A 14,057-nucleotide genomic window follows, 5' to 3' on the forward strand; every position below is an offset into this window, starting at 1 on the left:
CTGCAGAGCAGGGCTTGATGCTAAAGGTGCCACCCCAGGTGTCCTCAGTCCACTGTCGATGGGGGCATTGAGCAGACATGAATGAGGGCAGGGAGTGATGAATTGTCTTTAATTCAGGTCAGGGCAGCTGGCTGGGGTGACTGGGGCTGAGGGTTGGGGGTGACAGTGGTACCTTGACCTTTTTTTTTTAAGATTCCAGCTGTGCCCTTCTCCACTACTTCTGGATCACTCATTTCTCTTCCAGGTCTGTGATGTAGTCCTGGACCCAGTCTTCTCTGGGGTCAGCGCAGATGGGAATGCTCTTCCTGGTGATGAAGCTACGGAGCAAGAGGGAGGAGGATTACTAACCACGAGGTCCGGCAGCTGGCAAGTAAGAGTCCATTCTCCTCACAAATTCCTCATCTGGCCTTGATTGTCTGTCCTTTCTTTGTAGAGCCAGCTCGGTGCCTGCTTTCCTCTCTGAATCACACTCTTCAGTCCCTCAGGACCTCTGGGCCCATCTAGCCTCAGGGTCCCTTCCCAGGAAATGCTTTCCAGCCTGCTCTTCCCTCCCCTGTGGATCCCCAGTCTTGAGCCCAGCTTCCTCCCTGCCTCTGGCCCCAGTCAGGCCAAAAAGGCCCTTGGCTACTACTCCCTTTGTCACATACCTGAGGACTGCCCCGGGCAGTCCCCATCATTCTGGCTCCCCTCACCCTGCTGCTCCCTCTCCCCCATTGTAGAGTGTGTGCCACCTACACAATTCCAGGCTTGGAGCACTGGCTGCTGGTCTCATAATAATCTGTAATCCGAGAACGTGGGACCTTGTGGATAATGTAGTTGAAGCAGCACTCAGCTGGGTGGTAGGGTCCTCCTGAGGAGAGAGCAGGCAGGGAAGCTGAGATTGGGTCCCTTGTTAAGGGCCATGTCTGCTGGCTGCGTCTGCACCCTGAGGAGGAAGGAAAGGGAAGGAAGAGAGATAGCTCCATAGGATTCAGAGTGCTGTGGAGAGACCCAATCAAGGGCTCCTCTTTTTCTCCTTCAGCAGCAGCCTCCCTCCTTCCCTTTCTTGAAACCCACCCTGGAGAGGCTGGTTGGTGACTTTCAACTCCCGTTGAAAGAGAGAAAAGTCCAAATCTTAGTGGGCACATACCATCCCAGAGGGCAGACGCACAGAGGGCTGCAACAGGAGAAAGATTTGGAAGAAATCCCAGTAGGAATTGAGACACATGCCATTTGGGGCTGCAGACCCAGTCCCTCTGGGTCCCCCCATCCCGCCCATGTCCCCCTTGAACTCATGCTCTCCAAAAAGTCCAAGGCCAAGGACAGTGGCCAGGGAGTTGGGATACTCACATTCTACCCCCCTGGTCCTTGAGGGCTCTGTACCCTCTACTTTATTCCCTCTCAGTGTCTCATCTGTCAGTGAGGCCCTTGGGCTGGTTGGTGACTTCTACCCTGAACTTCCTGGGGCCTCTGTGAGCTCAGGACTATTTTGAGTGTAGAGTCTTGGGTATAGGCCCACAGTCAGCCCCTTTTTGCTGTTGTTTACATATAGCACCTCTGTGTGAGATTTTGCTTGAAGAAAAGGTTGTATGATACACATTTAAAAAATAAGTCACTAGATTGGGTGATTAGTTGTCTTCTGATTCTGAAATGTCATAGCTTATATAGCAGTTGTGTGGGAGAGACAGTGAAATCACACCAAGCTTGAATTATGGAGGAAGTAGAAGGGCCTTTCGGGCCAAGGGCCCTGTACAATCAAGCAGCTGCCTTGGCTATGGAGGGGAGCGATGAGGGTGAGAGTGTTGGGTGGCCAGCCTGGACAGACAGGAGTGGCCTGAGGTCACGGAGGGTGGCCAGGTACTTAGGTGGAGAAGGAAAGGTCTTATCCAGCATCAGTCCAGGTGGCATCCCCACTCTCCGAAGAATGGAGCCACAGCCCTCTGGTCCCCGAAACCCACCCCCACTGCATTCCCCGAGCCAACAAATAACTTCAGAGAGGCAAATGAAACTATTGAGAGTCCCACTACTTTAGACTAGCTTTATTTCAACTGCCTTCTATATTTCCCTTCAGTTTCTAAAAAAGAAATGAAGTAAAATTGAAGGGTGAGTTTTAGTTGTCTGTAAAGGCAGCTCATCCTAAGAAACTGAACAAATGTGGGCCTCCCTGGTGGCATAAGGGATTAAGCACCACACTATGAAGCGATCCACAGCCTCTGCAGCATGAGTTCGATCCCTGGCCTGCCAGGGAGAAACCCACATGGCACGGCAGACCTCTCCTGTCTTGCCTGCTGCTCCCTCAGCAGTCTATTTAAGCAGATCTGAGCCTGTTCTGCTCCCCCTTCTGTCTCTGGTGGATCCTCTGTCCCCCCACATCTCTGGCCTGTACCCCAGCTCTTGTATGCATAAATAAATAAATCTTAAAAAAAAAAAAGAAACTGAGCAAATGTGGTGCAGGTAGCACACCAAACCCTACCTAAGCACCAAAGCTGTGCTGTATGGAAGGGTAGAGCCAAACTGCTGGGCCCAAATCTCAGGAGGGAAATCGACAGAGTGGCCTTGAGGGGCTCCACGTGCTATTTCTCCCTGGGGACATCTTCCCAAATTTGATGGCTGCTCTTTTGCTTAACGACAGAAAAATGAATTGAGGGAGTGGAAAGGCAGGCTGTCCTCCCTTCATGGCCTTGACGGGATGGGGACTGGTCCTGCGTGAGGATGAAATCACTTTAACAAGACACCAGACCTGCTTCCAGGCCTCCTCCAGCTTGCATCCCCTGCAAACTTACTCTGCTATTTCCCCTCGGGGCTTGGATGGGAAGGAAGCCGGGACTTTGCACTCACATGCAAAGGCATTACACTCACGTGAGGAGGGTTCAGTCTTGGAACCGAGAGTGACGGTGATGAGGAGGAAGAGGAGGGAGCTCGAAGCTGCGGAGATCTTCATCCTCCTGTGGGGGGAGCCGCTGCAGGAGAGCCGGCCTGGCGAGGGCTTCTGAAGCTCCTGAGCTGAGGAGGTGTTGAGAAATGACCATCAAGGCGAAGTACTTTTTTAAATAAGGGAACCAAGATTTCAACAGGAAGTAGGAATCAGTGGATGCCTCAGCGATTTCATATCCTATCTTCACATGCATATTTGTTGAGGGTGAAGGAAGCATAAAGAGCCAAGATTTCAGGGAGGAAATTGTCTCCCATTCCCAATGGGAACAGATTAACTCCTTTGATATAAGGCCTTCTTAGGAGCAGACCGTGAGCACGGGGCCTGGGATGCTCTGTTTTAGACTTGGCAAAAGATCTCAAGCCTGGGATGTGTCCTGTGCCCAATTCCAGTTCCAGGCCATGTGGGGATGGAGAATCAGGATCTGTTCACCTGGAGATTTGAGGGCATTTGGTTCACAGGATGAGGCTGGGAAAGCCTTATTTAAAGTCTTAAGCAGAACCTTTAGCCCCCAGCCTCCCACCCCTCACCATACCCTGGGGGAAATAGTGCCATGTGCTCTGTGGGTCATTTATTTAACAAGCATTATATAACCATTGCTATACACACTAGCTTTGGTCCCAAAGGCTTTATAAATATTTGCCTCTTTAATCTCAATATCAGCAGTTGAGGAAACTGAGAGACAGTTGAGAAACCAAGACATGGGTGCTGAGTGTGATCAGTACTATGTTAATGGTGTTGCTTTTAGATCTGAGCTCTTAGTAGGCAGAACTAGGAAATATATTGAAGCATATAGGCTTAAGTGTGTGAATTCACTTATAATTTTGATTTTATACATTTAAAGCAATTTATAGATCACCTGTCTAAGCTATATGGAAAACAATTCCAAGTCAACACCAAAAGGTTTATTTTAGTCTCCTCCTTTCTATATGTTTCCCTGCCTACGCTAGCAGTGAGGCACCTGTTTCCCATTAACCTCAAGAGCCTTACTTCTTTGCTTCTTCCCTTCTATGTAACATATCTTCTGGCCACATGGGCTGTATCCTCAGTCCCAGCCCCACTGGCTTCAGCCTTGAGGCTCATGCCCTCTGCCATGGTTGAGTCCTCAGTTGAGTCCCCTGGTCCATACCAAGAAAAAGGGGGTGAGTTCTTAAAATTCTTCTGTGGTTCTAAAAGTGAAACAGTAAAAAAAAAGTGAAGCCGTAAAAATAGGGATATTTCCCTCTGCTATTTTATGTCTTGATGATTTCTATACAGCTGTAGTTAATTTTTTTTTGTTCTTTTTTCAACTTCCAAGCACATTTTTTTCCGAGCTATTTTGTGCAACTTCCAAGACTTTTACTTTTAAAAAATTGAAATTGATTTTCAAACTTACTTAGCCATGTTTAAACATTCCCCAATTGTTTTACTTTTTTAATAATTAAGCAGCTTTGATAAATCTTACCATAAAAATATCAAGTAGAGCCTCTCTGGTGGCATAAGGGGTTAAGTCTCAGCACTGTTAACCTATTCACATCCACTGCAGCCACTGCAGCATGAGTTCAATCCCTGCCAGGGAGCTAACCCACATGGCACAGCAGACCTCTCCTATCTCACCTGCTGCTCCCTTTTCTGTCTCTGGTGAAGCCTCTCACCTCCTGCACCTTTGGCCTACACCCCAGCTCTTGAATGCATAAATAAATAAATCTTTTTAAAAAATCAAATGTAAGCCCAAGTCAAGATCCAGTGCATTTAGTTGTTTGACCTTGAAAAGACAATGACGATTAATTTTCTTTCCAATGCTTTTTATTAAAGATTTATTTATTTATTTGTATAAGCACTGGGTACAGTCAGAAGCACTGGAGGGCGAGAGAATTCACCAGAGTCAGAGTGGAGAGCAGAGCAGGCAGACTGAGGAAGTACACTGCTGAGGGGAACAGCGGGCCGCAGGAGAGGTCTGCGCGCCATGTGGGGTCCTCACCCCGTGGCTGGGGATGGAACCGGCGCTGCAGAGGCTGCGGGCAGCTTCGCAGCCCAGCGCTCAACCGCTGCGCCACCGGGGAGGCCCGTTTTCTTCCAATTCTTAATGAAATTATTTTTTAGTTCCTAAGGAACAATGTGCTTTTTTACAAAGTTGCCAAAAAATGCTGGAGTTACAAAGACAAGAGAGAGTTCCTCTTCAAGTTTCCACTCCACCCTGCAGCATCAGCATTACCTGAAAACTGGTTAGAAATGCTGATTCTTTGGCCCAACACCAGTGCTACTGTAGCAGAACTTCTGAGGGTGAGATTGAGCAATCTGTGTTAGCAGACCCTCCCCCTGATTCCTAGGCGTGCCCACTAGTTTGAAATCCTTCTGTGGTTCTTACGCATGCTAGTTTCAGAAGCCCTGCTTTGTAGTGAGGTTCCTGACTACTTTGCTTTGACCTAGTGGCCTCTTCAGCTCTTGGGCAGCCTGAAAGGGACTGAGAGGCATGAGCCCCAGGCTGGTTACCTCAAATATAAACAGCCTTATTATTTTACTCCAGCGTTGTGTAATACTTTGGAAATTTAGTGATGAATTAAATATGATTCTTGTGCACAAGTGTCATACTCTTATTTTCAGTTTTTTCTATACACTGAACTGTACTTGAAGGGTAGGAATCTGGTTTATTTTGTTCTCATGTCTACCATAATGTAGGACATGAAGTAGCCACTCAAGAACTATCTGTTCAGATGACAATAAATGTGTCTCTCAGGATTCCATAGGAAGGGAACTAGGCTCTGGCTGGGATGGTGACGGAAGGTTTTATTGAACCTTGCAGGATGGGCGAAATTGAGAGGAGAGGCATCTGACAGAGGCACCACAAAATGCAAGGAAACAGAAAAGCACATGCTGTTTTGAGGAACTGGAAAAGTGGGAGTATTATGCAGTTGACCTAGATGCAATATGCTACTGTCCCCTCCAAGATCTTAAAAGTGTTCTGGGAATGACAGATGCTTGAGGAGAAGGGAAAAGCTCAGTTTCTATCTCTTATTTCTCTTCAGCTGCCGTTGTCATGACCCAAAGCCTTTATTAGGAGATACCTGGTCCTCTGACATCCACACAGCTCAGAGGGTCATGCTCTTGACCAGCCAGAGGACCCAAGGAAACCACACACATTCTCCTTAGGTGTAGCACAGTTTCAATCCAACATCTCTTTGAGATTTTTCTGCAAGGCTCTGAAATAATAGCTCTATGGAGAAGCCCAAAGTCGCTGTTGCCATCTGCTGCACCTCCCCCTGCAGTGATCTTTAGGGCTAATGGCTTTCGCCACGGTCCCTAGGTCCGGCTGGGCAAGGAACCAGCGCACAGGGGGAGAACAGCAAAACTCCCTGAAGCAGGGGGAAAAACAGCACCCCCCCCCAAGACATAGATAAGACGGAAGCCTGTTGAAAGATAACGACCCCAAGGAGCCACTAGAGGAATGCTGACCGCAAGGAACCTTATCTCGCCTTCTCAAGGCCCACAAACTTTATTCTAATACAACTGTCTCTCTAAAATCTTTTCTCTTTCTAAAATCTTTTCTTTTTCTCTGTCTAAAAAGGTCATTGGTTTGCTGATTAAAAAAGAACATACGAAATCTAATAACTAGGCTAAGTCAAATGAAACGTTACTAAACTCTGTGTATTAATAGAACTGTTAGCTTAATAATTTCTCTGTTGTATGCTTAGCCTTGTTAGCATTAATCTTAATGATAAAAATATTACATTGTGAAAAGTAAAACTCACCCGTGCTAATTAATAGTAATTTAGTGGTAGTGAGTAGTTAAAACAAAAAAGTAATCACATAAAACAAAAAGAAAAATTAATAGCCTAACTACTTAGGAATGCGCCTGGGTCCAGATGTAAATCACTGCTCTGTCAATGATAAGCTAAACCTATAAGCAAGCTGATTTCTTCATGATGTCCGCCATTCCTATGCTTTTAGAAAACATATATATACTGGTCACCAACTCAAAGAAAATTACACTCAGATTTTCACTGTCTTGAAGTGTGTCTGTTTGTCATTTCTTTCGCCGACGCCCTGACCACCCTGCACGCTTCTTCTCAACCCTGAGGCGGCCTCATCGTCTACTGCTGTGCTGGTCCGCGGCAGCTATCACTCAGCCTTATATTCCAGAACTCCGTGGTCTGGTGTAACTCAAAGCTTCTGAATTCAACAGAATTCAAGTGAAGTAATGTGAGCAGCAGGAAAGATCATAAATGGGTCAAAATGTAGGTTAGAACCCTGAGCACCTGTGTTTGCTGCTTCTGCCTTCCCAAATCCCATTGAAATGAAAAGAAATATGAAATGAAAATAAGTTATTAATAGCAGTAGGAAATCAGTAAAGATGAAAGACGCTGACCATAAGATGAGAAATTTCTGTTCTATCTAAAGGATATGTGTCAGCTTGATGGCAAAGCAAAAGAGCCTAAAAAACTCGTATCCGGTCCTCCCCGATGGCGCAGCAGGTTGAGTGCAGTGCTGTGAAGCTGTCCGCAGCTTCTGCAGCGCCGGTGCAATTCCCGGCCAGCGGCCAGGGAAATTCCCACATGGTGGGGCAGACCTCTCCTGCCTCACCCGCTGCTCCCCTCAGCTCCCCTCAGCTGTGGACTTCGGTCCTTCTGCCTGTCCTGCTCCCTGCTCTGTCTCTGGTGAATTTTCTCACCCTCCCGCGCCTCTGGCCTGTACCCCAGTACTCGTATAAATAAATAAAATCTTAAAAAACAAAACAAAACTTGTATCCACCTACAGGTGATGGAGAAGGTCATTGAATAAACATTTTCTCAGTAGAGGCCTCAGTGGGTATTGGGAGAAGCTTAGGGGAGAAAATCAAGCTATGATCATGTGAGTCCCCATCTCAGAAGAGTCAGGTGTAGGGTTTGCCCTAGGATAGAGCTCCAAGAACAGTTCTCTAAATAAAGAAGGATGTCTGTTGTGGCCTTCCAGAGGGGACACTGGGCCAGAGAGAGAACTGGACAAGGCGCTGGATAACTTCTGCTCCAAGGCAAGAAGGCCCACTGCTTCCACCCACTAGAAATGGAACTTGCAAATAATATCAGTGAAAGCCTGGCTAGCCCCAGCCCTGCTTCCTTCTCACCCACCAGAGCCAGGGCTCCTATATCAGAAACTGCACTTGTAAGCAGGGAAGTAGGGATTTCCACTTAGGCTGAGAAAAAGGAAAGACACTCCCAAGGAGTAAAATATACTAAAGCACTCTCCCTCCACAGGCCTACCAGTTTCCCCACACCTCCAAAAATGGCATCTCTAAGGGAGGTCCCAGGACCACTGCATAAGAAATGCTGGAAATGTTTGTTTAACTTGCAAGCATCTGTGCTCTACCCTTAGCTCCAGTCATCTCCGCTCCATCCCTCCACTCCTAAGTAATGGCGTAAAAGAAAACTCCTTTCACTGGAGTTAAACCTGCAGAGATGAGCAATTTTAGTAGGGAGGGTAAGATGAAACATAGTGTGGGTTTGTGTTTAATCTTATTTTGGGTTATAGTAATCGTCAGCTTTAACCACTGTCTCAGGATTTTTTTTCTAATGATGATTCATATTATAAAAGACTATTGGCTATTGATCAGGGTTTTGTTCCTATTGATTCCTTATGGCAAATCACCCAAAAAGTAAGCATAGGTTTTAAACTTTTTTTGAATAAATACATTTGTTTAGAATTAAGTGTGTTAATGTCAGTTTTATGAGATAATTGACCAAGATGTAATAATTGTAAACATCACATTTTAACAGATATAAATGTAAAATGTGATTACCTCCAACTTTAAATGTTGTTGCCAATGTTCTTTAACATCTTTTTGTTCTTTAACTTTAAAGATGATTTTTTTTTAAGATTTATTTATTTATACAAGAACTGGGGTACAGGCCAGAGGCATGGGAGGGTGAGAGAATTCACCAAGAGAGAGCTGCTGAGGGGAGCAGCAGGCGAGACAGGAGGGGTCTGCTGTGCCATGTGGTAATCTCCCTGGCCGGCTGGGAATTGAACCCCCAAACTCGTGTTGCAGAGGCTGCAGACAGCTTCACAGTGCTGTGCTCAACCCGCTGTACCACGGGGGAGGCCCTAAAGATGACATCTTTTAGGAAGGTGTATCTATTAAGAAAAAAGCATCCACAATGTAGAAACAAGGCAAAAGGATAACTGCGACCATCCAATGTCACGCTGGAACACTGACTGAGGGGCCCGCCCCAGGAGGCTTAATCTGCAGTGAGAACAAATTTTTGATTGGTGTTCTGTTTACTATTGATCAGGCCTCAGGTTTTGTGAAATTATATGTTAACTTATAAATTTTGTATCTAACACTTGTGTTTAGCATAGAGGCAAATGATCTTTACCTGGTAGAAAAGATAATCCCCAAAGTTACAGTTTTACTGCCCTATAGGACATTAATCTTTTTCTCTAATAAACTTTTCAGAATGCCATCCCCAACAACTAGATGAATTTCTGCTCTTCAGGTGATCTTTGAATCAGTTTTCTCATTAATACATTAAATACATTGTTGACATATTCTCTCTATATTTGAATGCATCATGCTTTTAGCTCTAAGAAAATCATGCTATGATTTCTCATTTTGAAAAAAAAAAAAAAAACACCACCAATAGCCATAAATCCAAAGTTCGGCAATTCCCACAGTTTCTTTTTCTTCATAAAGTTCAAACATAGTTAATTGAATACTCTTTATTAATGCATTGATTTTATAGCCAGAACAGAATAGTAATTGCTGCTTTTAAAAAAGTAATTCAGGCCAAGAAAGTCCCAGGAAGTATTGAGGCAAGAGAGCTGGAGGTGAAGTGAGACACCTAGTATCCTTCTCTTCAATCAAGTTCATTCCCATTCTCTCTGCTTCCTTGATTTCAGGGACATCATGCAATCCAAAACTCCTTTGCCACGCCAGTCTGCACAGACCGTCTTCCCCTTCTTGGTGAGGAAGCTGGGGAGCAATGGGGAGAGAGATTGCAAATCAAGGAGGGTTCAGCAAATGGGGATGGGGAACCCCATCTTCCCTGCCCCCTGGTTCTCTACTCAGCCCAGTCTGCTCTTCCCCTTCTCTTCTACAGGAACTCAGGGTATTTTCTCTCTGAGACCCTCCTTCAGCCTCTGAGTCCCCCTTAGTGACTCATGAGGCTTTCCTTGGGGAGGCTAGCTCCTGCTCTCAATTTCCTTCCCTAACCTCCCTCCACTGGGAGCCTCTTACACCTGATTTCCTGCAGGATTCTAATGAGGACACAACCTCTCCCTGACCTGGCAGGATCCCGTGGGACTTTTCCAGAAACTCATTTATTATTAACTTCTTCACTCCTTCTGGATTATGAGCATTGAAATAAACCAGAAGGAAAAAGAAAAATATCGGGTGGCTTCACTTATAGGAGGAATGTAGGGGAACCAAATTAGGGACCAAGAAAAAAATTAAAATAAGTTAAAAAACAAAATTAACAGGCAACTATTAATCAGAGACACTCTGCAGGGAAGGGGGAGGGAGGGGGATCAAAACAGGGGAGAGAATGTGTTCTCACACAAGGAACTATCCTGATGGTGCTTGGATGAATTGGTGATGGGAATTTTGTGGGGACTACACCTGAGAGGAGAAAGCATGCATTATACAAAAAGGAAGAATGATGTAAAATATATATACAAAATTAAATTAAATTAAAAAAAAATTTCTGCTCCCTTTCCAAGACAGGACAATGAGCTTGGCACTTACATGACAGCAGACCTGGGACACCCACTGGACGTTTCAAAGTAATCCTCCATGAACGCACATCGGATTTTTTGTTTGATGAGGTTGAAGCAGCAGTCAGCAGCACTATATAAGGAATCTATAAGAGAAAGTTCTCCTTTTAAAGACAACTAGACCCTTTTTTCCTTGGAAGTGCTGGGGAGGATGAGAAGGGACAGGGCTTGAAAGGGATGTTTGCTGTTTGCTTCCTCTGCTAGCACTTGCTGGCATCTCCTTGCTTTACTCTCCTCAGTTGAGCTGTGTGTCTGAAGCCACCCAGGCAGGGACACAGCAGGACCAGGACCATTTCTCTCAGAGGGGGAAGGGTCTAATCCCTGCAGGAGACAGCAGAGAACACTGTCTGCCCCAGGGGAGCTGACTCTCGGGACAGGATGGCCAGGGGGAACAGTGGTCATCCATGGAGGAGGGGCCCACAGCCCCTGCTGTTCTTCCTAGGAGATGTTCACCACCCTCCGGACTCTTCCCCTCTGCCCTCTCCTTGTAAACACGTGGGCTGAAGTCATTGGGCAGATCTGTACTCACAGGTTTATATGCCTATGCCATATTTAAATATACCATAATTAAACATTTACGCTGTGAGAAATGAAGGTCCTCCATCGCCATCTTGGGTTCTGTTTGGGAGAAACAGACAAGGAGAGGAGAGAGATGACTGGGAAGCAGTTGTGTCTCAGAATCTTCAGCTATCTCATCCCTCAGCCACCATCCCATTTTCTGTTTCTTACTTCAACGACTTTAATACCTCATATGAGTGGAGTCACATGGTATGTGTCCTGTTAATGCATTATCTCAGTTATCATAACATATTCTGTGTTCATATATGTTGTAACATATGCCAGAATTTCCTTCCTTTTTAAGGCTGAATAACATTCCATTGTTGTATCTACAACTTAAAAAAAATCTGTTCATTTATAAATGGATGTTTGAGTTGCTTTCACCTTTTGGCCATTATGGATATTAGCATGAATCTACAAATATTTTTTATGTGCTGCTTTTAGTTTTTTGGGGGGTATATGCAGAGCTGGAATTGCTGGATCATACTATATTACCTTAGGAAATCTGAAAAATGCTGCATTCCTAAATATATCTCACTCCAAAGGTTTAGATAAGAGATTAAGGAGATGTATTATGCTAATAAGGCCAATACACCTAAACTTTTAGCTCATTTCTTATGTAGTTCATATGCGTTATATTTAATGAGGTATGTGTATATATACTTCAATATGCTTAATGTGATGTGTGGGGGGCTTGCACAGTAAAATCTTAAATGATCTTATCTTTCCATAACAGCTTCCTAATGAGCTCATATCCTAACTCCACCTCTCACTAGCTGTATGATCTTGAATAAGTTATATGAAGTTTCTATGCCTTAGTTTTCTCATTTGTAAAATGAGAATATTACTATTATGCAAAATTATATAAATTGCTGAACATCTACTCCACCAGGTTTTCAGGAGAATTCAATGTGCTAATATCTACAAGACACTTAGAACAGTGTCTGCTTGCATCTAGGAAATAGTAGATATGTAATTTTTAAAAATAAATAAACACAATGGGCAGGTGGACTTGGGTGAGTCGCTTGCCTGATTTGTCCCATTTCCTTTCTAAAATAATAGCTTTATACTAGATGACATATAATAATTTTAATATTCTACAATGTTAAAACTAGGCTTCTTTCTATAATTTACAATTTAAAACAGTTCTTTTGATCTACCACTTAATGGCCCTGTGTCAGCTAAGAGAAGGTATCAAATGATTCTAGTGATGCGAAGGGAGAGAATTGTTTCTCCAAGTCAGATCAGTTATCTTTATACAGTTTTTGCCAAGTTTCAGGGACTGAAGCTGCTTTTAAAAAAGTGTCAAATTCACATCCATGAATGGGACAGGGAGCAATCACAAGAGGACAAAGGTATCTACTGTCTCCTCCCCAGATCAAAGTTACCCTGGACCAGACCACTAGTGAGAAGGCTCATTGAACTCACCATGATGTATGTTCTGGAGCTCGAATCCGAGGGCAGCTGCAAAGAAGAGGAAGGAGAGGGCTGCTGCAGAGAGCTTCATCGTCCTGTATGCAGGCAGAGCTGGCCTGTGGACTCCTGTGCGCTCCGCTCCCTGATTCCCTGGGACTCCAACTTTGTCCTGTATTTAAAGAAGAGGAGGATGAGGAAGTCACAGAGCAGAGGTCAGAATGCTGTTCTTTGCCCATATGATAGTCAACATGCTATTTCTAAAAAAGGGAACAAGGCTGGAATGCAATAGGAAGTAGAGGGCAAAGAATGACTTGAGCCTTTCCCAACTGCCGTATGGATACAAACAGAGTATTTTACAAAGGATCTTTCCCCTAGGAGACTCATTTCATCCTCTAAAGCAAAGTTGTTTTTTTTCCTACCTTCAACTGCAAGAATACCTTTTACAGGGTAATGATCAGAGTGAATGTTCTAACATGTTAACAAGGTCACATTATTCTTCATGAAGAACCCTGATATTTTACTCCTCTCCTTGTCTCAGCACCCCCCCATCAACTGCAAGAATACCTTTTACAGGGTAATGATCAGAGTGAATGTTCTAACATGTTAACAAGGTCACATTATTCTTCATGAAGAACCCTGATATTTTACTCCTCTCCTTGTCTCAGCACCCCCCCATCAAATCCTGTAATAAATACTGTTGATTCTACTTTCAAAAATATGTCCAGAATTTTACTGTTTCTCACCACCTCCACCCTCTCCACCCTGTCCAAGCCATTCTTGTCTCCAGGATTCTTGCAAAAGCATCCCTGCTTATCTCTGTATTCTGCCTTGCACAGCCTTAGTCCATTATCAACACTGCAACCATACTGATCCTGTTAAAATAGAAATCATATAAGTCAGTTCTATTCAAAATTCTCCCATGACTTTTTAATCCCACTCAAATTTAAATCTCAACCCTTATAAAAGTCTACAAGTCTTTATGTGACCTGGTCCCCGTGCTTTCTTTTTTCACATCTTACTACTCTCCTCACTCTTTCTGCTTCACTTTTCTAAATGCTACACCTAATTCTTTCAATGTATGTCTATTCTTCTAGAACATAAAACACAAAAGGATTTTTGTTTGTATCTTTGTTCACTGTTGTTTCCCCAGTGTTTGGCATATGGTAGGTTCTTATCGTAGTCTGGGCTCCCCTGAATGCAGAGCCTGAGAACTCTTGGGTGAAGCTAGATAATTTGGAAAGTTTTCTTAGTAGCAAGATTGGAGGATTGTACTAGTTGGGGGACAGGGATAATGCTTGATTCTGCTGGGATATTTTGAAGAGTCATGAAGTTATGTCTCAGAGTATTTTGTCTGGATTTTATCCCCAAACCACTTTTAAAAAAAAAAAAAGATTTATTTATTTATGCATACAAGAGTTGGGATACAGGCCAGAGGTGCAGGGGGTGA

At 44.3% G+C, this 14,057-nt stretch overlaps 1 protein-coding gene across 1 annotated transcript; it reads right to left on the bottom strand.

The window, feature by feature from the left end:
* Positions 1-229: 229 nt before the first annotated feature.
* LOC311172893 (C-C motif chemokine 14-like) lies at positions 230-2,920 on the bottom strand (the record flags this gene model as incomplete). Its single annotated transcript, XM_084236459.1, has 3 exons — positions 230-317; positions 736-850; positions 2,839-2,920. The coding sequence occupies 3 exons, from the start codon at positions 2,918-2,920 to the stop codon at positions 230-232; spliced, it is 285 nt and encodes a 94-aa protein (XP_084092585.1).
* Between the last annotated feature and the right edge of the window lie 11,137 nt (positions 2,921-14,057).

Source organism: Talpa europaea (assembly GCF_964194135.1).
Source record: "Talpa europaea genome assembly, chromosome: 7".
Lineage (NCBI taxonomy): Eukaryota > Metazoa > Chordata > Mammalia > Eulipotyphla > Talpidae > Talpa > Talpa europaea.